General features: G+C 45.4%; 1 protein-coding gene across 1 annotated transcript; it reads right to left on the bottom strand.

Moving 5' to 3' along the window:
* Nucleotides 1-12,459: 12,459 nt before the first annotated feature.
* On the bottom strand, nucleotides 12,460-23,747 carry LOC311090222 (putative G-protein coupled receptor 34; the record flags this gene model as incomplete). Its single annotated transcript, XM_084125401.1, has 2 exons — nucleotides 12,460-13,063; nucleotides 23,425-23,747. 2 exons carry the CDS (start codon nucleotides 23,745-23,747, stop codon nucleotides 12,460-12,462), a joined length of 927 nt encoding a protein of 308 aa, XP_083981527.1.
* Nucleotides 23,748-23,953: the final 206 nt, after the last annotated feature.

Below are 23,953 nucleotides of genomic sequence, written 5' to 3' on the forward strand. Positions count from 1 at the left end.
AGCTTTGCAAAAGAGTGAGTGATGCCTAATGGTTTTGTGACAGATGTGAAACAGGAAACTGCTATGGTGGCTGTTGTCAGACCACAAGCAGAAAGGAAACAACAGCAATATTAGTGCTCAATCTGCTATAACTGTGGTAAGCAAGGTCATATGCAGAGAAATTGCAGATTTAGATCTGAATCTAGTAGAAAGATAAATACAATAGATACAAACAGCAGCAAGGGTATATAAATAATTGCCCCCCACAGGCACAACAACAGCAGCCACAATACCAAAATACGTGGCACAATAAACAATAGGGATGCCTAGTGATGCCTACTGAAGTGCCTACTGAAGTGATGTCAGTTCCAGTTTCTCAATTATTAGTTTATATTTCTCAATTAGCCCTGCACAATTACCACATTTGGCACTCCGTATTAATGGAGTGGAGTACTCTTTCCTGTGGATACCTCGAGTCTGCAGGTTTCTGTTGAGCCTCTGCCAAATGGAGAGGATGCTATTGAATTGGTTGAAGAACAACATGTAAGTGACGCACCACATCCTGACCACACAGACACAGCTGATATTGTTGCAGTTAAAATGATCCATCCAAATCTTTGATCAAAATTCAAGGATGAGACAGGTTTTGTAGACATTGAGCCATATCAAGCTAAATGGAAAACCACATCGCCAATGTATGTCAAGCAATATCCATTGTCATATGACAAAGAGATTGGGATACAACCAATCATTGACAATTTTCTGGCACAAGGGGTCCTCATACCAATTCATTCACAATACAATACGTCTATCAACCCAGTTGCCAAAGCAGATTTGCGCGCAATAAATCAATTGATTATACCATTAGCACAGGTTGGTCCTGAAGTACCGACCATTATGAATTCTATTCCATGCATGCACACATTCATTTTTTACGGTTGTAGATTTATGCACCGCCTTTTTCTCCATTCCTGTGCATTGCGATACGTAGTCATTTTTTGTGTTCACCTTTAAGAGTAAGTGGCAGAACAGTCTTTGGGGAATCTGTAACCAGAAAACCCCCATGCAGTGCTATGTCAGTGTCTTCCCAAGTCTTACACTTGGAACACACTCACACACCACTATGTGTCTCTGTCAGGTTCATTTCCTATACTCTTAGAGTCATCTTTGAGCAATTGTTGATTGATGTTATGTATTTATTATTTCTGAATTGTCTTCTAATTGTTTAATTGTGTAATTGGCATGATACATTTTTACCTGACAAATAAAATGTTATATTTGATTTATTCTGTATGATTCTGAAATCATTATTTCTAGTATAGATTAATGTGTGAGTCTGGTGTTACCTCAAATCTTATGGAATTATTATTGTGCCAATAATAATGAACGTAGCTTTTCAAGAAACTAATGAAAATATAAATTGAAACTAAATAAAATATCTTTAAAATTGAAAAAGAATAAATCACAGGCAATTTGTTTTACTTCGTTTTTAATACACTGCATGTTTTGCTAACTATTTCTCATATTTCAATCGCTGATCTGAACTTACAAATGCACTTCCAGAGTTTTCATTTACGCTTCTGAAGTTTTCGTTTACACTGCCTGAGTTCCCTTTCAGTCGCTCACGTTCGACGTAACGTCGACGTGACGACGTAATTGGGATCACTTCAGGGAGCCCTATCAACTTCGAGTGTCTACAGAACGAGCCAATGAACGTTGGCGTGCGTGAATCGCGTCACGCGCCCCCGCCCCGCCGTGCGGGTATAAATAGGAAGCGGGTGCACGCACACATTGTCTTTCACTTCGGAGCCGAGCTTTCGTTTGACTTCTGAACCTACAGACTGCTTACTGAGAACGAGAAGACTCTCATTCGTGTTGGTGTGACGGCACGATCAGCGGTGGCCGCGAGCATTGCAGCTCTCAACTGCTGTTTTCACAGCACTGCTGTTTGTGTGTGTCGGTATCGGTGGGCGTTTCCCCTGTGTGTTATTCACACCACGGCTACCCCTGGGTGCCTCAGCACTGAAAGAGAGTTTCTATTTTTTTGTTTTCACTAAAAGAGCAACACAAGCGTGACCCTGCGTCTTTTTCAAGATGTCATTCCGCTTGTGCGTTTCTGGATGCCGTCGTTCCCTGGCGCCAGCAGATGGCCACAGCAGTTGCCTCTCGTGTTTGGGCATTCAACACGCTGAGGCAGCTTTTGTGGATAGCTCATGTTCCCATTGCGGGAATATGACTATCGCAGCGCTTAGATCGAGACTTGCTTACCTCAAGGGAGGTGCAGTCCCCTCGCCTATGCCCCGATCTAGTGTCTATTCTGCCCCGCAGAATAGACCTACTTCAGTGCATGACCAGGGTGATCTGAGGATTACCGTGAGGGCTTCCCCGTCGAGTCATCCTCCGCGGGCCCCTCACGCCTCACAAGCGCTGTCGCCATTGGGGCTCCTTAGTGAACGTCTTGGTCCTTCTCCGGAACGGCCAACCGTTTCCTTTGGGGCTCCAGCTGACGATCAGATGTCGATCGCAGCATCAGAGGGGGAGCTGTCCTCTGGAAATGACGACTCGGCTGCGTTGCCCCCCTCGGGGCGTGTAGCGTTGTCCGAGCCAGATCCAGAATGGACTGCTATGCTTTCCCGGGCCGCCGAGAAGGTCGGGCTTGCGTGGAATCCTCCACCACGTCCCGAACCTTCTCGGTTGGACGATTGGTTTCTCTGGGCGGGCCGTGCTGGTTCTCAGTGCGCCGCCCCGGTACCTTTCTTTCCGGAAGTGCATGAGGAGCTTTCTAGGACGTGGAAGGCACCGTATAGTGCCCGAAGCCGTTCTAGTGGCTCCTCACCCCTCGCCACCCTCGACGGCGGGGCAGCTAAGGGGTATGTGGATATTCCCCCAGTGGAGCGGGCCGTCGCGATGCAGCTGTGTCCGGCGTCCGCTTCCTCTTGACGGGGTAATCCACGCCTCCCGTCCAAGGCCTGTAAGTTTTCGTCCGGTCTAACGGCGAAGGCTTACAAGGCCTGTGGACAGGCTGCTTCCGCCCTCCATGCCATGGCGCTCTTGCAGGTCCACCAGGCCCAGGCACTCATGGACATGAACGAGGGTGGTTCTGACCCAGAGCTCCTCCGGGAGCTCCGTGTGGCAACCGACCTCGCCCTCCGGGCGACGAAGGAAACCGCACGTTCAGTTGGTCAGGCGATGTCCACCTTGGTGGTCCAGGAGCGCCACCTTTGGCTCAACCTGGCGGATATGAGGGACACCGATAAATATCGGTTCCTGGATGCCCCTCTTTCCCAGGTTGGGTTGTTCGGCGACGCGGTCGAGAGCTTTGCCCAACAGTTCTCGGCCGCACAGAAGCAGACGGAGGCCATCCGGCACATCCTGCCCCGGCGGACCGCTGCTGCTCCCACCCGTCCGCCGGCCGCAGACCCTCCGTCTACTCGTCGCCGAGGTCGGCCTTCTGCGGCGTCCTCCGCTCCCGCTAAGCCCCAGCAGCAGCAGCAACCATCCAGGCCTCAGCGCGGAGCAAGCCGTAGGAAGCCGACCCCGCCCGTCCAGGCCGCTGCCAAACCAGGAGGCAAGCGACGGTGCAAACGACCCTGAGACGGGCGGCCCGGAGGTGGATCAAGTTGCTCTTCAGGAGATGGCGAAGGCGCCACTCCTTCCCCCGGTGGAGGGCCGGGCGGAGAATCTTTTGTTTCCTTTTCTTTTTGTTCCGCCACTGACCCACGGGTCAGTGGTACCCACATTTTCAAAAAAAGAGCAATTTCTGAAACCTCTGGGCCCCAAGAGGGCGCGCTTGGCAGTCGACGACGCCACCATGCCTTGTCACTCCCCAGCCCCTCTTTCATCGCCAGCAGGCAGCAGTGGCTGTGTCCTGGACGCTCTGACGCCTCCGCACACCCGCTCTGCCCTTCGACGGAAGCAGGTATGTGTTGCTCCACACACTCAGACCCCACTTCGGGCCGCTGTGCCGTCCGAGTCGGGTCCCTGCATTCCGCCGCGCTGCCCCACCCTGGGTACGTCTGTGGTGCCCTTGGTCCCGCTTGCTCGGTCTCTGGGAGCCTGGTTAATGCTTCCCAGCCCGTCTCGCTGGCTCATCCGTACCATCAGACTCGGCTATGCGATTCAGTTCGCCCGGCGCCCCCCTGCTTTCAAGGGCATCCTGTTCACCCGTGTTCTGGCGGACAATGCCCCCGTGCTCAGGGCGGAGATCGCAGTCCTACTGGCGAAGGACGCGATCGAGCCGGTCCCTCCAGCCGATATGAAGACCGGCTTCTACAGCCCGTACTTCATTGTACCCAAGAAAGGTGGTGGGTTACGACCAATCTTGGACCTGCGCGTCCTGAACCGGTCCCTTCACAGGCTACCGTTCAAGATGCTTACGCAGAAACGCATTTTCAAATGCATCCGTCCCCAAGATTGGTTTGCAGCGATCGACCTGAAGGACGCGTACTTTCATGTCTCCATTCTCCCTCGACACAGACCGTTTCTCCGCTTTGCGTTCGAGGGACGGGCATATCAGTACAAGGTCTTACCCTTCGGGCTGGCCCTGTCGCCCCGCGTCTTCACGAAAGTCGCGGAGGCGGCCATTGCTCCCATGTGCGAGCGTGGTGTTCGCATCCTCAACTACCTCGACGACTGGCTTATTCTGGCCCAGTCGAGAGAGCAGTTGTGCGAACACAGGGACATGGTGCTCAGTCACCTCAGCCACCTAGGGCTTCGGGTCAACTGGGAAAAGAGCAAACTCACCCCCGGGCAGAGGATCTCTTTTCTCGGTATGGAGTTGGACTCGATCAGCATGACAGCGCGCCTCACCGAGGCCCGTGTCCAGTCAGTGTTGAACTGCGTGAGCACGCTCAGACGCAGAACAGCGGCACCACTGAAACTGTTTCAGAGGCTCCTGGGGCATATGGCATCTGCAGCCGCGGTTACGCCGCTCGGATTGCTTCATATGAGGCCGCTCCAACACTGGCTCCACGATCGAGTCCCGAGATGGGCGTGGCAGAGCGGCTCGTGCCGGGTCCAAGTGACTCCGCACTGTCGCCAAACTCTCAGCTTGTGGTCGGACCCTTCGTTCCTGCGGGCAGGTGTTCCCCTGGAACAAGTGTCCAGGCACTCTGTGGTCTCCACGGATGCCTCTACCACCGGCTGGGGGGCCACGTACAACGGGCATGCAGCTTCAGGTCTGTGGACGGGGCCTCAACTGCATTGGCACATCAACTGCCTAGAGTTGTTAGCAGTACGTCTTGCACTGGGCTGGGTCTGCCTCCTCCGAAGGCAGCGCTTGCAGGTTCACTACCTGGTCCCGGAAGGGAGTGGTAGGAACCTTGGGCACGTATCCGGGCCGGGGTCTCAGGATGACGTGAGAGTTATCCGGGCCGAATTCTAGGCACGATTTGTCGACCGAAAATGCATGCAGGTCCCCTACCCTCTTGATAGAGGCCAATGCAACCAGGAGTACTGTCTTACAGGACAGAATTTTTAACTCAGCTGATTGCAGAGGCTCAAAGGGTGGTCTCTGAAGTGCCGAAAGGACCAGAGACAAATCCCAAGAGGGTATCGAGAGAGGGCGAGGAGGATTCAGTCTCCTTGCTCCCCTCAGGAACCTGACGATCAGGTCATGCTTTCCCAAAGACTTACCATCAACAGCATCGTGATGTGCAGCAATAGCGGCAACATACACTTTAAGGGTGGAGGGAGACAGCCTTCGCTCCAGCCCTTCTTGCAGGAAGGAAAGCACGGCTCTGATCGAGCAAGATCGGGGGTTCTCCTCATGAGAGGAGCACCAGTCAACGAACAGGTTCCACTTCAAAGCATAGAGATGCCTCGTAGAGGGGGCTCTAGCGGTGTCAACTACCGCAGGGGGTAGGTCACCTAGAACCTCCGCGTCCCGTCCAGGGACCAGACATGGAGTTTCCAGAGGTCTGGACGCGGGTGCCATAAGGTGCCCCGTCTCTGAGAGAGCAGGTCTTCTCTCAGAGGAATGGGCCAGGGAGGGGCTGTCGCGAGGAGCACTAGTTCCGGGAACCAGGTCCGGTTGGGCCAATACGGCGCAACTAACAAGACCTGCTCCTCGTCCTCCCTGACTTTGCACAAGGTCTGTGCAAGAAGGCTCACTGGGGGAAACGCTTCCTCCGAAGGCAGCGCTTGCAGGTTCACTACCTGGTCCCGGAAGGGAGTGGTAGGAACCTTGGGCACGTATCCGGGCCGGGGTCTCCCTACGCAAGTATGCGTTTCCCCCAGTGAGCGTGGACAGAACGCAAAGCCTCAGGACCTCAGATCAGCTCTTCGTCTGTTACGGAGGCCAGCAGAAAGGGAAGGCTGTCTCCAAGCAGAGGATGGCCCACTGGATAGTGGATGCCATCGCCTTGGCTTACGAAGCCCAAGGCGTGCCCTGCCCGCCTGGGTTGAAAGCCCACTCCACTAGGAGTGTCGCTTCTTCCTGGGCGCTGGCTCACGGCGCCTCGCTGACAGACATCTGTAGAGCTGCGGGCTGGGCGACACCTAACACGTTCGCTAGGTTTTATAGCTTACGTGTTGAGCCGGTTTCTTCCTGTGTGCTCGCTTCTACTAGCCGGTAACACCGAAGTTCCCGCTCTAGTGTCGGCTTGCTGCGCCACTCCCTTCCTAGGAACGGATACGTGCGCTTTTTACTCCAGTCGAGTTCCCCACTTGGCGAACCCTGTGAGTTCCTCCGCACCCCTTCGGCAGTCGGACGTTGCGGAGCGTCCGACGCCAGGCCTAGTGCTTGTATGCTTGTGTAACTTGTGCTAGGCTGGGTTCCATATGTCCGATCCCTGCGGCGATCCCATATGTGTATTCTTCCACGACCAGCTCCCTGCGGTGAGCCCGTGTCTTCCCTTGGCAGAGTCTGCTCTGTCGTCACTGTCCGGTGTGTCTCCCCCTTCGGTTGGAGCCACCCCAGTGACATTCCATATGTCGCACTGCCCCTTCGGCCAGTCCATATGTGTATTCTCCACATGTTACCTCCCTTCGGGCAGGATGTGGCTCCGCAGCGTTCTTTCCCCTGGAGAGGTACGCTTTCCCAGTGTTATCCAAGAGTTCCGCTGTGTGGGGTGTAATGGAACAGCAGTTGAACTCCCTCTACGCAGGTCTTCCGCCCCAACAGTTGGGGGTCTGAGAGTCTTGCGTAGGGCGCTGGATGTGGCAGCAACCGTGGCGTTTTCCATGGGATCCCAATTACGTCGTCACGCCGACGTTACGTCGAACGTGAGCGACTGAAAGGGAACGTCTCGGTTACTGATGTAACCCTCGTTCCCTGGAGGAGGGAACGGGAGACGTAACGTCCCGTCGCCACCGTTGCTGACCATCGCTGCATGGCCGTCACAAATCTCGGCTCCTCAGCGAAAAACAATGTGTGCATGCGCCCGCTTCCTATTTATACCCGCACGGCGGGGCGGGGGCGCGTGACGCGATTCACGCACGCCAACGTTCATTGGCTCGTTCTGTAGACACTCGAAGTTGATAGGGCTCCCTGAAGTGATCCCAATTACGTCGTCACGTCGACGTTACGTCTCCCGTTCCCTCCTTCAGGGAACGAGGGTTACATCAGTAACCGAGACGTTTTCGTTCGCCGTTCTGACACATTTCTCTTGTGGGGGCGGGGCTAGTAGAAGTGTGTTCTCATTGGCTACTGAGTTTTTGAGTGACAGCTTCTTGACCTGGAAGTGAAGACGTCAGTGGTGTGTTTATGTGTGGATTTGAGCGTCTGTAAGCTCAGGTTTCCAGTTCTTTTTAGTGGTATTAAGTTATGTTTTTTTTTTTTTTTTTCATTTGATCTTTATTTACCTGCTGCTACTACGACAGAAGCTTTTAGAAGCTCAAGAGATCTATTCAGTCTATTCAGGTGTAATTGTAGGCCTACATTAAAGTACTGTATATAATATTTAAAATATTGTAGTGTCCAATGTTTTCGGAGAATATTTGTTTATTCATGATGATTCTTTTGCATGTTAGGCTCTGATTAGGTTCAGCTGTTACAATTTAAAGAGAATACTAGCAAACGTGTGTGATCTATTCAGCCGTCAAGAAAGTTTAACTTCAGGTAATCAAGGTTGGCAACCATGGCCATCACACTACTCATTGTTAGCATGATATACATTTACACCATCAAAATTAATGATCACTTAAATAAGAGGAATTTAAACTATATGAAAATTACAATTGTGGCCTGCTGTCAGATACAGACCTCAAAGGGCATTTCATTACATATGTCACACAAAGAGTGTTCTTGTTGCCATTTTTTTTTTAAATTGATAATTGTATTTAGTTATTTCATTTAATTAACACTATCTTCTAACATTTAAAATTGTAAATATATTTTAACAATCATCAACCGTTTCAATTGTGACTTATACAACCAGTTAAATGAATGTAATTGAAAATATGAATTCAAATAAATTTACATTCTTTATTGTCACTAAAGCATATACACAAGTATCAGAGTGAAGGTCTTGGATGCAATTATGTTGTGACTGGAAAGACCAGAATCCACAAAACATTAACTGCATAATATACACAATGCACAGTATTCTCATGATATACATTACTATACAAAATGCACAATTACAAATACAGAATACATTTTAAAAATTCATATACATTTTAAATGTTGCAATGATTCTTTGAGCAGTTCCTGTTGCAGTACAAGTAACAAAGCAGTGACTACAAGCAGTCCAAGGATAGTCCACCCAAAACATGAGCATTCTCTCATCATTTACTCTCCTTCATGCCATCCCAGATGTATATGACTTTCTTCTTCACATAAACATAGACAAAGATTTTTAAGGAAATTATCCAACTCTGTGAGTCCATAATACAAGTGGATTGTAACCCATGTACGTAAGACAGTTGATTTTTAATAGTTAAAACAGTCATATTATTAGTATTTTTCTTATCTAGCCTATTGTTTGACTTCAGAAGGCATTGACTCATCCACTGAGGTCGCATGGATTACCGTCATGCTCACTGTGTGTGGTTTTTAAAGCGTCTTTAGGACTCGCAGAGATGGATTACTTTCCTTACAATCTTAATTCGTGTTTATCTGTAGAAAGAAAGTAAAATGCATCTGGGACAGCATGAGGGTGAGTAAAATAAGTGAGAATTTTATTTTTGGGTGAACTATGCCCTTAACATTCATATGCTGTTGGTATGCTAATCCAAGATCAGCATAGATTAATAAGAATAAAGTGCAACCTCTTGTGTACTTGTGAACTGTGTTTGTTTTAATCTAGAGGAAATTAAAATATTTGCTAGTTTATATTAAAATAAAATAAATCAGGGGTCTGAAGATCAAGATCCCAGTCATTCAAAGGTGATGTGTCTGAACAGAGTAAGATTATTGTCTGATAGGGACAGTGGATCTCTGGTACTATCACTCCATCCTCTGTGTCAGCATCAGAATTTTGTTTATGGAAAAGTTGCTCCACTCCCTGGAAAATGAGAGAGGAAATGTATTATAATCCAACAATACAAAATGCTTTGAACTCCCACATACAGTAAAAAGTTGCAGACTTAAAATATTTATTATATATATATATATATATTTAAGGGATTTTTACAGTACTAAATATTTACCTCGGAGTTATGCAGCATTTATCATCTGTAATACTGTTGTGTAACCAGTAGATGGCTGTATAGCCCTATATATAAACATATGGATGTGTATTCCCTAGTTGCTGGATGTTTTCAGTAATAATTACTTGCATGTATTAAGTTTTTAATTTGGACATATTTATTATTAAAGACTATTAAAGATTAAACATTTTTCTCAGAAATGTTCATTTGAAGTGCACTTTTTTTCATTATTGTCAAATATGGACACAGAAAAAGCATTTTGTTACTCATACTAGCTACATATAATAGCTTTATCAGTCATCTTTATCACAAAGTAATCATAATAAACATTGCGACCAGGGCGATACTTCAAAAATAATTGAGTGTTTACATATTACGAACAGAGACGTGGTCTGTGGTCAAGTCGTGTCTCTCCTCTTTCAAAAACTTTGCATCGCAAATTAATCAGCAATTCTGACTAAATTCAGAACTGGCTAGTTTGTGTTTGTGAGCTAATAAGGAGTGCCAAGAGTTCATCGAGGGACCCGGTGTCGCTTTGAGACTGTACGTCACGTGCAAGGTAATGGTATCCATTACTTCCTCTTTAAGCAGGAAGTCACACTCAGACCCAGAAATACATGCAAGACTTGCTCAGTTCTTCATCACAACTTTACAGTGATGCTATTCAAAGTAATCCTGTTTTCTTTTCAAGTACAGTTTTTACTTTTTGGAGCAAGTAGCAATGAACATGAAATCAGACAATTTTTTAATAATGTGCTGGAATGAATTGACCAAATGCAAAGAAAAACAGATTATTTTGTGCATGATAAGCTGCATAGAGATCTCTGTGATCACATTCAAACCCTATGAATGTGAGGGTGAAAGGTGGTGACAATTATAGGGGGCCCAAAAAATCAAGCAGTTATACTATAGGCCCCTGTTGTATGAATAATTCTAATATTTATATTAGTTGTATGCCTGAGATTTAAATGAAAACCACAAAAACATGCAATTTGGTTAATTTTTTTTCTCCAAATATCTGCTTCTCTTACCTCCCTAAAAATGGTTTAGTCCGATCTAAAGTATGTATTATTTTTTTAGTCAGTGACAAACATCAGAAGGACCCAATAAAATTGTAAGTCCCACCCCAGCTTGTGAACAGAACCAATCAGAGTTGAGGCGGCAGTGCCTGAAGTTAACGATGAACTTGCTGGAAGGGTAGGAGACTGACTGACAAAATGAATCAAAATGAATCAAAATTCATTATGAATTATAACGGACTAATGGGAAATACTTTTTAAAAATTGGTTTTATTATTATTTAACAATTTCTTGCTTTTTGTTAGGTTTTATTAGTTGTAATTTTTATCTAAACATTTAACTTTTAAAATAAAGGTTTTACAACAACATCACCATCTTCTGTTATATGTGGGCCTCCATGCTATTGTACAGTATATGATATTGGTGGAGGGTGGTGGGGGCCCACATCAATATTTTTTTCCGGGGGCCCCGAACCCTCTAGCTACGGCCCTGTCTGTCACACACTGTACAATCTGCAAATTCAACAAAGACAACAATACATTTGTTTTTGTTTCAGTGTTGAAATAGCTGGCAGTGTGACTTCTGCATGTCAAAAAGTGAAATGCTCTTTCAATAAACTCACATTACACATTTATCTGATACTGTATGGTCACAGAAAATGAAACGGTGTATTCCACCAAATAAAACAATACTGACATGAACATTTCTGGGTCTGAGTGTGACCTCCTGTTTAAAGAGGAAGTAATGGATACCAAAAAAATAAAAAAATTATATATATATATGTATGAATGTGAAAGGAGAATGTACGAGTATGAGAGGTTAGACATGTATCTGTTTCAAAGGAGAATATATGTGTGTGAGAGTAGAAGAATGAGTTTTGACTTGTTTGGCTCTTCATATAAAACAGTGGCCAGTAACATAACACACCTACTGTACGTGACTTCATCATTTGTGCTGTGTGTTGGGTTATGTGTAGAATGGCTATAAAAATAACCACACTTCTTAGCGAATAATCAGAATAATGAAAATAGTATGCAAACTAGAGTGAAATAGTTTGCTTGTGTCATGCAAACATCTTATTACAGGAACACAAGAACACTTGTCTTTACAATACAAACAAGACTTTATTCATTATTCTAACACATAAAACTAATATCTAATACAAGCACACGCACACACACACATTCATACAAGAAAGAAAGAAGGTGAGGAAAGAATGAGTTTTAAGAGTGAGATGATGAAATCCCAACGAACCACCAATCATTTATACCTTCTATAACGCTTCTATTGTTTCTTAGGCAGGGTTATTAAATGTTATATCAATGCACCAGTTAGAGTCTCGGGGCTACTTGCGTTTGTCTTTGAGTCAAACTCATCAAGGAATTTTAAGAGAAACATCTGAAACATTGTTGATAGGAAAATGAGAGGTCTATGAGCTTAGGAAAAGCAACCACTGTGCAATAATAAAAAAAAAAATTCTATGAGATGGAATCTACTCAGACTAAAAATAAATGAATAAATACATACATAGATAAATAAATAAACAGCACTGAAGGTTTGAAATGTGCATATGGAATCAATTAAATTTACCTTTACATTATAAATGGTGTACATGTACATCAATATGGCCTGTGAAAGATTGTACCATATTCTAAAGTCCAGTTTCTACAATTAAGTCTTTTCATTATGGAAATAATTGTTTAGGTTATTATCAGTGTTTTAGTTATACCCTGTTCATGAGCACAAGACCTTTTCCACTGCAATTTCACTCTTTTTGCACCCATAATCTTTCAACAAAGATCCTCATTCTCTGGCAATAGCAACAAAATAGGGAAGAACATCACAAAAGCACACACAAGTTAGCCCTCATTTATGGACAGTTTTGGCAACTGCTAAAATTAAACTGGGCTCTGAAGGCCCTGGAAAACAAGAAGTAAATAAGTGGATCCAAGGAGGCATTTAGTGCTGCTAACAGGACGGCCAGCTCCTTCAGGATGTAGAACACATGGAGTACTGAACAGTCATGCAGCAGGGGTTTTATGAATAAGTTAAGCAGTATGACCAGATGATAGGGCACAAAGCACAAGCAGAAAATAACTATTAGCACTAGCATATTGCGCTTAGAATTTCTGAGTGTTTGGCTATTGAATGAGGTCTGTGTAGAGAATTGAACTTGTCTTAGTTTTTGAAGAGTCTTCCAGTATAGAAGAATCAGAGATACCAGGACAAAAATGAAGATCAAAAAGGCCACACAACTGATGATTTTGTAGGCCAAACTGATCTGGAGACTGTGTTGGGATCCGCAGGTCAATTCATCATGCTTTTGATTGTGAACCCGGTAGTTCTGAAGAATGAGGATTAAGTAGATGGAAGATATGGCTAACAAGAAGAGCCAAATAGCTGCAGAAATGTGGCGGGCGATACGAACTGTCTGTAGTTCATTAGTCTCCAATGGCCGGACAATCCTCAGGTACCTGAAAAGAGTGTAAAGAGCACTATCAATAATATGTTACATTTTGCATTTATTTACATGTAATCATGTACAAATACTGCATAAAATCCCATTGTTTTACTTCTTTTTTTAATGACAGAAATTAGATAAAATAACAAAATAACTATATCATGGTATATATCGTTATCGTGAAATAAGAATTTGGTCGTATTGTCTACCCCATCTTACACAAATCTAATCCCTTTCTAGTGTGTAATGTGCTGCAAATACAATGTTGGCCATTGGAGATAAAATGTAACTAGTAACCCTTGATATTCTGAAATGTAAAATGTTTTTTTTAAAATTGTTTCAGTATTTAAGCTACAATATTTGTAAAAAAATTAAATGTATCATGTTTCTCCCAAATAAAATTGAAGACATCTGAAGACAAAGCTGATACCTAAATGAGACATAGAAGAGAATCAACCCTTAGTATCCTAAGCTTAGACCTTTGCCAGAATCACAGCCGTGTGGGAAGCACTTCGACATTGAGGCACTTTTTCCCCATACATTTTGCATTCTTAATCAGCATATTAAGAGCATTTCATAATAAACAATGATATAAATGGTGGTTCTCAACTCCAATCCTCGGGACCCACTGCTCTGCACATTTTGTATGTCTCCCTTATTTAACACACCTGAACCAGATCATCAGCTCATTAGGAGAGACTCCATGAACTGAACTGAGTGTGTCAGATAAGAGAGACATACAAAATGTGCAGAGCAGTGGGTCCCGAGGACTGGAGTTGAGAACCACTGATATAAATTGCAACATTTTTTACAAAAGTTTTTATTGAGAATCAACAGGGGTTTAACTCTAATGTGTTTCATTTGAAGTCACCATAACAGTGATTAGTGTTTCCATTAGTTGGGCTCTTAACTCTTATTATATATTTTGTCTTTTTTGGCTGCTGTGACAGTGTGTTTTTCAAACACATTTGCAGCAGCAAAGGATGCTAAAGTGAAATGAGAAGGCAGATGTTGCGTTACTTTTTTTATTATCATATTTTCTTTTCCTTTATTACCTCCCCTCCTGACCCCTAGACTAGGAGGGGAACGTAATAATTGGAGGCTCGTCCGGGATTTGAACCTGGGACCTCTCGCACCCCAAACTAGAATCATACCCTTAGAAAAAACCTGCAAGGTAGATTATGTCCCTGAACAGAAGACTGTTTTGGGAGTCGGCAGGGAACAATTGGCTACTGTTCAAAGAACAGACCCTTCTTTAGCAAGCTCAGCTGTATTGAGTCTGTTGTGAATCTCAAAAGAAAACATCACGATAAGGTAAAGTACTTTTGGGAAGGGGAAGTTTTAATGTGGAGATAGAAACCCATTGCTTGTACTTCCCTCAACGAAGTTCATCAAATCATTCTGCCTCAACAGTATAGAGAGCCTGTACTGAAAATCGCTCATGAGCATGTACTCTCAGGACACTTAGGAGTTACCAAGACGTTCAAACAAGTGTCACGCTACTTTTTCTGGCCAGGGCTGAAAATCAGCTGTGTCTAATTTCTGCCACTCGTGTGCTGCCTGTCAACTGTCAGCTAGCGGTTTCACAACTGTTATTCTGAATGTTCTGATCCAGTCTGACTTCTGACCTGTAATGCTGCCTGAATTATAATCATACACTGTTCGCTCGATGGCCAGAGGAGAACTGGCCCCCGACTGAGCCTGGTTTCTCCCAAGGTTTTTTTCTCCATTCTGTCACCTGATGGAGTTTTGGTTCCTTTCCACTGTTGCCTTGGCTTTTGGCTTGCTTAGTTGGGGACATGTAATATTCAGCAATATTATTGATCTGCCTAACTTAAGGTGGACAATGATGCAATTTTCTTCTAGTAACAAACTTTGTTGTATTATTTTCCTGTTATCACTGTGAAGCTGCTTTGATACAATCTGTATTGTAAAAAGCGCTATATAAAAAAAATTTTAAAAAAACTGTCAAATAGCTGGTAAACTGAACCAAAAACTTCCAGTTGCTCCTTTGCGACCTATCCCTGTGATGCAATAACTTTTTGAACGCCTGTCATTGGACTGTGTGGGCTCCTGCCTAAGTCAAAATCCGGTCAAGAGTACATTCTGTCTATAATGAGTACTTCTACACGTTTCCCCAAAAGCGATCCCCTTGCGCTCTACGAAAGCCCACATCATTGTTTATGAGCTGATCAAGTTTTGCACTGTCTTTGGATTGCCAAAGGTCACACAAACTGATCAGGGTAGAAATATCACCTCAAAACTGTTTACACAGACTCTAACTCAGTTTGGAATTAGGCATGAACTGTCAATTGCATACCACCCTCAATCTCAAAGTGCTGTGGAAAGGTTCCACCAAACGCTTAAGATGATGCTGTGGACTTACTGTCTTTATAGTTGTAAAGATTGGGCAGAAAGTTTACCATTCTTGATGTTTGCTAATCGAGAAGCAGAGCAGGAATCATTTTTTTTATTCAGTCCTGCTGATCTTGTCTTTGGTCACACGGTGCGGGCCCTCTTAAAGTGTTAAGCAAGCAGTTATTGGCTAAAGATGCAATGCCTGTCATAGTCCTTGATTATGTAAGCTCATTTAGAGAACGGTAACACTTGTAAACTGGCTAGAGAACACTTGACCACAACCCAATCTAAAATGAAAGATCACTACGCCAAAAAAAGTGTTTTTCGTAGTTTTCAACCGAACAACGAAGTTCCTATACTTCTACCTGAGCCTGGTACATCCCTCCATGCTAAGTTCACAGGTTCATATTCTGTGAAAGAAAAACTTTGTCAGCACTCCTGATAGGCGGCGCAAAACCAGGATATGCCACATTAACGTGTTAAAGAGATTTGTTTGTGACTCTAAGCCAGATCCCCGATGTAAAGCCTTGTTTATACTTTCACCTGGCTCTGCAGTGCGAGTCTCCGCTGACTGCGTGCGCACCTCCCCAAACGGACGAGGCGTTTATACTTGATGCACTCGCCGTTGTACTATTCTTTGAAACGACAGGGGGCGACTCGAGTAATTGTCCTCTAAACCATCAGGAATCAGCAGTGAGAAGAATAAAGCTACACACGTGACAATGTTTATTTTTGTACACCACACTACAAAAAGAATTGTGTAAAACCCAGTAAACCCTGAGATTATTACTTGTGACATTAAAACAAAATATATGGATATGTGAACAAGTATACCATATAATTAAATTAACGATCTCTTAAATATTTTCTAATTTCACTAAACATTTCATTAAGTTTCATGAAATTTTTTATTAAACGACCTTTATGTTCATTAAAAATACTTTTTATGCTATTGTATGCTCATTTTTTAAATGTAAGCAACTAATTTAGACATGCAAACTGGGTGCCGGTGTGATGAGAAGTTCGTGCTCGGCCAGATTCGGCTCGAAGTCGTGCACCTTCGGATGTGGAGCCGCGCGCGCTGTTACAAAAAAAGCCGTGCACAGCACACTGCCAAGCGAAATGGGGTCTTGTGCACCCAACGTGCACAACCGCCTACACCGCAATGACATCATTTTTGGTGTGCGCACCTTCGCGCTCATGTGGATGCATCGAGTATAAACCTAGCTTAACCTTGTGACTACGCCCTTACCGGTTGCTGTAGCAGTACTAGTTGCTGAACAAGATGGTAAAAGACTACTAAACTCTGCTGTGATGAAAGATCTACCTTCCTTTCTTTCTCATCTAGAACCTGAGGAGGTCAATCAGATTATGCAATTAATGCATTGGTATTCACCTCTGATTTCTGATGTGCCAGGGAGAACCACAGTTCTTGAACACGACATCAATGTAGGTTCAGCTAAACTGATTAAACAGCACTCCTACAGAGTTAACCCAACTAAGCGTCACATAATGAAAACCGAAGTCGAGTACATGTTACAGCGCGGTCTGGCTCAGCATAGTCAGAGCCCGTGGAGCTCACTGTTTACTAGTTCCAAAGGAAGATGGCACATACCGGTTTTATACTGACTTTCGCAAGGTAATCGCAGTGACAAAATTTGTTACAAAACCTGACTCGCTGAAGGGTTACTGGCAAGTGCCACTAACTACCCGTGCTACAAAAATCTCTGCGTTTGTTACTCCAAATTACTTCCTGGAATACGCTGTCCTTACCTTCAGAATGAGAAATGTGTTCAGAATGAACCAAATTGTGATGCATACCTTGATGACATTGTAGTCTATACTGAATAATGGGAAGACCATATTAAAACCTTGGAAATGGTCTTTGAAAGGTTCAAACGTGCCTTGCTAACCTTAAACCTGTGTGAGATATGGAAGGCTACAGTAACCTTGCTAGGGAAAAAGGTAGGCCATGGTTGGGTGAAACCTGTTGAAGCTAAAGTGGAAGCTATTCTTAAGTTCCCTAAACCTAACAACAAGTGTGAGCATCACCGATTTCTGGGAATGTCAGGTTCCTACAGAAGTTTTTGCAGAAACTTTTCCTCTCACAGGTAGTAATCCTCTCACAGACCTCCTAAGCACAACGAGAAGGTTTAGGTGGAGCAGTGACTGTGATCGAGCATTTAAAGCTGCTAAAGACCTGTTGAGTAATGCCCCTATGTTAGCTGTCCCTAACTTCAAACTGGCATTAAAACTGCAGGTGGATGCAAGCCACTTTGGTGCTAGAGCTGTCCTTATTCAAGAAGATGCTCAAGGCATTGAACTCAAGGCATTGTCTCTTAATTCTCCCGCAAGTTCTCAAAGTGTCAGCTATCCTATAGCACAATTGAAAATGAAGCTTTGGCTTTATTGTGGGCTTTACAACATTTTGAGGTTTACATTGGCAGTAGTGCTCTACCTGTAATTGTGTATACAGACCATAATCCTCTAACTTTTCTGTCCAACATGTCTTCTAACCAGCGTTTACTGCGCTGGGCTCTCAAGCTTCAAGATTTCAATCTCCAGATACAGCACAGCTGATGCTCGGTCCAGATCTGTTGAGATGACAACTTAGGTGACGTGCATGTTGGGATGGTGATACAGAAACCTTATCAAACCTTGGTCTGTAATCTTAGTGGTGGGGCTGTTAGGTCCCAGGGTGCTCTAATATCATTTGTAGTGAGAAAATGCTTGTGTGCCCTGTGTTGTGCTCTGTTTCTCTCCCTCTCTCTTACTCAGGTTAATTACCATCAGCTGCAACTTGTTGTATAATGGGCGCACTCAGAAAGGCCTGCGCTGAGGAACACTTCTCCCCAGCCTTAAGCCCTATTCGGACGGTAATTGTTTCTCAGGGGGTCGTAAGGTATTTTCACCATTTACAGATTTTATTGCCGTCCGAATCCAGGATGTCAGTGTTTTTCTCCCACCACCCGCATTAAAATCCTAGGCTGAATTACTTACTGTTTTTTGACAAACACCAAGGTCGTGTGTTAATTTAATTGCCGTCCGAACCCACATCTCTGAGTTTACAAGAAGAGATCACTTCAAAATTCACTGTTTAAATTCATTTTGGCCACTGCGGAGCACCACTGTATGATAAGTGTTGAGCTTCGTGTTGTAATGTTCTGACAACAATAGGTGTGCAATACCAATTTAAAATATTATGTAGCCTATTATATACAATTACATTAAAAATATAAACCAAGCAGTTTTGCTTACCTCATGTACTGTAAATAAGAAGCTGCATTAACTTATTTACGCTAATTTCCAATTATTAAAATGACAGAAAACATCTTGGTTACGTATGGTAAGCCACGTTCCCTGAAAGAGGGAACGGAGACGTTCGTCAAAGGGATGCGACAGAAATGGGATCATCGCAGAGAGACCAGTCTACTTCGAGAGAAACTAAATGAGCCAATGCACATTTTAATTGCGCCAGCTGCTTCTATAATGCAGTGCGGGTATATAATGAGCAGAAGGTGCAACGTATTTTTGGTTTTCGCTGAGCCGAGCCGAGCCAGGGACCCGGCCGTCTGCAGCGATGTTACAACAACATGGCAACGGGACAAACGTCTCCGATCCCTCTTTCAGGGAACGTGGGTTACCATGCGTAACCAAGACGTTCCCTTTCACGTCAGTCATTCCAACTTTTGTCGGAGGGATTCGACAGAAATGGGATCCCTACCAGCACGCCATGTTGTTGGCCCTTCCAGTGCCCTGCATAAGCCTCACTTCTCTCCCTTTATTAGGGGCAGAAGCTTATGCGGGGAGTCCTGGCCACTGATGTTGCGCAAGACCCACTCAGTGAGAACATTGGATAACACTGGGAAAGCGTGCCCTTCCTAGGGGAAGGAGAATGCTGTGGAAGCCACGACCTGCCCGGAGAGAGGTAACATCTGGAGAATACACATTTGGACTAGCCAAGCAGGGTAGTGCAACATATGGAAGTCTCTGGGGTAGTTCCGGTCTAATCCTAGGAGGGAAGCGCACTGGCAGAGACGGCAGAGCGGGCTCTGCCAAGGGAAAGACACTGGCTAGCCGACAGGGTAGCTGTACCACGTAATTTACACATATGGGGTCGCTGCAGGGACCACTACATATGGACAACCAGCCTAGCACAGGTTCGTCAATGCATACAAGTGTTAGGCCTGGCGTCAAACGCTCCGCAGCGTCTGACTGCCATAGGGGTCACACTGGAGCAAATGGACGCACTTATCTGGCCGACCAGGTGAGAATGGCGTAGCAAGCTAACACTTGAGCGGGTTCCCTGCGCTACTGGCCACTTGGGGCGAGTATACGGGAGGATACCAGCTCTACACGAAGGCTATAGAATCTGGCGAATGTGTTGGGTGTCGTCCAGCCCACAGCTCTACATATATCTGACAGTGAGGTGCCTTGAGCCAACGCCCTGGAGGAAGCAACACTTCTAGTTGAGTACGCTTGCAACCTGAATGGGCAAGGCACATCTTGGGATTGATATGCCAAGACAATTGCATCCACTATCCAGTGGGCTAACCTCTGCTTGGAGACAGCCTTTCCCTTCTGCTGGCCTCCGTAGCAGACGAAGAGCTGATCAGAGGTCCTAAAGCTTTGCGTTCTGTCCACGTATAACCGCAAAGAGTGGATGGGACAGAGAAAAGCCAGGGCTTGGTCTGCCTCCTCCGAGGGCAGTGCTTGCAGGTTCACTACCTGGTCTCTAAAGGGCATGGTGGGAACCTTGGGCACATATCTGGGCCGGGGTCTCAGGACAACGTGAGAGTCAGCCGGTCCGAATTCTAGGGACGATTCGTCGACCAAAAACGCTTGCAGGTCCCCTACCCTCTTGATAGAAGCCAGCGCCATCAGGAGCACTGTCTTTAATGACAGGATCTTTAACTCTGCTGACTGCAGCGGTTCGAAAGGTGGTCTCTGCAGTGCGCTGAGCACCAGTGACAGGTCCCAAGAGGGTATAGAAGGGAGACAAGGCGGATTTAGTCTCCTTGCCCAGCTCAGGAACCTGACGATCAGGTCATGCTTTCTCAATGACTTACCTTCAACTTCATTGTGATGCGAGGCAATAGCGGCGACATACACTTTTAAGGTGGAGGGAGACAGCCTTCACTCCAACCCATCTTGCAGGAAGGAAAGCAAAACTCTAACCAGGCATCTTCGGGGGTCTTCCCGTTGGGAAGAACACCACTCAAAGAACAGGTTCCACTTCAATGCATAGAGGCGCCACGTAGAGGGGGTCTGGACGCGGGTGCCATAGGGTGTCCCATCTCTGAGAAAGCAGAAACACCTCCAAATCAGCTGGATTACCTGGGGATGGAGTCACCACTCTCCCGGAAGCATAAGCTGTCATGAGAGCTCGTCGGCTGCACGATTGAGCTCGCCAGGGATGTGAATGGCACAAAGTGACCTCAGATGCTTCTGATTCCATAGGAGGAGATGGCAGGAAAGTTTCCACATGTGACAAGAGCACAAACCACCTTGTCGGTTGATGTACGCAATGGTCGCAGTGTTGTCCGTATGGACCAGTACATGCTTGTCTCGAAGCAGAACCTTGAAGCTTCTGAGAGCAAGACGTACTGCTAGCAACTCAAGGAAATTGATATGCCAATGCAGCTGAGGCCCCGTCCACAGACCCGAAGCTGCATGCCCATTGTACGTGGCCCCCCCAGCCAGTGGCAGAAGCATCTGTGAAGACCACAGCATGCCTGGACACTTGTTCTAGGGGAACACCTGCCCGTAGAAACGAAGGGTCCAACCACTCGGTGAGGCGCGCCGTCTGGTTGACCGAGTCTAGCTCCATACCGAGATAAGAGATCCTCTGTGCAGGAGAGTTTGCTCTTGTCCCAGTTGACCCAAAGCCCCAACAGGCTGAGGTGCCCGAAGGGTAGGACTTTGTACTGATACGCCTGACCCTCAAAAGCAAAGCGCAGGAAGGGCCTGTGTCGAGGAAGAATTGAGACATGAAAGTACGTGTCCTTCAGGTCGATTGCGGCAACCCAATCTTGGGGATGGGGATTCAAAAATGCGTTTCTGTGAGAGCATTTTGAATGGGAGCTTGTGCAGGGCCCGATTCAAAACTTGCAGGTCCAAGATTGGCCTTTCTTGGGTACAATGAAGATGGGGCTGTAGAACCTTGACTTCATATTGGCTGGAGGGACCGGCTTGATTGCGTCCTTCGCAAGTAGGACTTCGATCTCTGCCCGTAAGACAGGAGCACCAGTAGTCATCACTGTGCTGAACCGAATGCCCCTGAACTTAGGAGGGCGCCGGGCAAACTGAATCGCATAGCTGCGTCTGATGGTGCAGATGAGCCAGCGGGATGGTCTGGGGAGCGCTAGCCAGGCTCTGAGAGACCGTACCAGCAGGACCAACGTAACCACAGACATACTGCGGAGGGGCAGCGAGGTAGAGGACAGGGACCCGACCAGAGAGGCACTGGGGTGGCTCGGAGTAAGGTCTGGATGTGCAGTGCAACACACACCTGGCTGCGTGGGAAGGCTTGACTGCGTTCTAGCGATTGCAGAAGGGGATGAGAGTGGCGAGGTTTCATAACGGTGCACACTATCGACCTCACCTTCTTGTGAAGAGGGGAATGAGAGTGACGAGGCATAGTGTCGTCCACTGTCATTCTCACCCTCTTGCCAAGAGGGGAACGAGAGCTGCGAGGCATAGCATCGCAAGCTGCCATTCTGGTCCTCTTAGGGAGAGAGGAACGAGAGTGGCGAGGCATGGCAGTGCACGCTGTCAGGCCCACCCTTGTGGCACCCAGAGATTTCAGAAACTCTTTATTGAAGGTGTGGGTACCACTGGCTGAGCCGCCAGAGATGGAAAATTTTTGTTAAATTCTGCACCCGGCCCTCCTCCGGGGAAAGAGCAGCTTCATCCCGGTCCAGGTCGCCCAGCGTCTAACTGTAACACAGGGTTTGTGATGTGAATATATAAATGGTACAATACATTTGTTAGATTCAAATGACATTAGTGAATCAGTCTATTTCATGATGATTATAAAGCCATAAACAGGTAACCATCATCACCTGATCTCGTTTCACTATAGCTTTCTTTGCTGCTGCAAATGTATTTATCAAACACAGTCACAGCAGCCAAAATAAAAGAAGAAAAAAGACAAAAAGAAAGACATAATAAGAGTTAAGAGCCCAACTAATGGAAAATCTAATCACTGTTATGGTGACTTCAAATGAAACACATTAGAGTTAAACCCCTGTTAATTCTCAATAAAAACTTTTGTAGATGTCTGACAGAAATAAAGTCAATTTGGTTAGTAATAAATGAAGCTGGTAATGCTGTTTGTGGAGTTGTTTAATCCTCTGCTGCTGAGATCTTCAGAGATTTATTGTCTTCTTGTATCTTCAGTTGATTTAATCTAAGGCTTTGGCTGGAAGTCAGTTGTAGTTTTTAGTCTCTTTTTCTGTTCTCTTCTTTTCTTCTGTGATTCTGCTTGTTAACATGCTTATTAAGGCTCAGATGACTCCATATTTAATATACACAGATTTTGTGGCTCAGATAAGGTCCAGTTCTGGTTTATTTATTTGCTCTTGGCTGACATGTGGCATTGCTATGGCCTGCTTGTGGCCCAGATCTGGCAAACAGGAGTGAGCCACCCAAGGGCCGTCATTCCACGCTGCATGTGGGACAGATCATCATTCAACGTGCCAGATGTGGACCGGATCTGGGATGTCACAATGTTGCTATGTGGGTTTTTACCTCCCCTCCTGACCCCTAGACTGGGAGGGGAACGTAACATAGCGTTGCGGCAACAAACATCCCCACAGATCAGGCCTGCCGTAGATGAACAGTGGAATATCTTTTCATCAAGCCGAAGCGCACACTGACACTAAAAGCACACTGAAACTGAAACTTTTGCAGTAGGAACATGATATCATTACAAATGTTCGTCCTAGAAAAAAAAAAATCACATTTTTGTACTGCTAAGAAATTAAGTAATGACAACAAGCATTATGCGTATACCTGTTTACAGCAATAGCGTCCATGAAGAGAATGCTTGCATACAAGGTTGCTCCTGCAATGCTGCAGTAAATATTGAACATTATCTCTGAATTATTGGCATAGGAAGCAATGCGCAAAAGTAAACTAAGGCAAATAAAGAAGTCAGCTGCGGCCAGGTTCTTCATGTAGACCGTGATGCTGGACTGGACACGCTGATTAGTGCAGAAATACACACGCATTGTGATGCAGTTCAACACCAGACTGATGAGAAAAAGAAGTGAGTATGCAAATATGAAAACATAATTAGCTGTAAATTCACAGAGAGGTTGTGTTGTATTTGTCATGTTTGGTTCCATGGCGTAATTTTTGAAAGTTGTGAAGATAGCTGCAGGCACTGGAGACTCCATCTATGTAAGCAAGAAAACATACAGGTCTCACCCAGTCTGACTTTGAAAGAATTCCACAGTACCTAATAGTCTAACCCAACTATCTAATACCTAAAAAAATATATAAAAAAATGAATATATATATATATATATATATATAAATA

The sequence above is a fragment of the Abramis brama genome (genome assembly GCF_963993115.1).
Source record: "Abramis brama genome assembly, chromosome: 10".
Classification (NCBI taxonomy): domain Eukaryota; kingdom Metazoa; phylum Chordata; class Actinopteri; order Cypriniformes; family Leuciscidae; genus Abramis; species Abramis brama.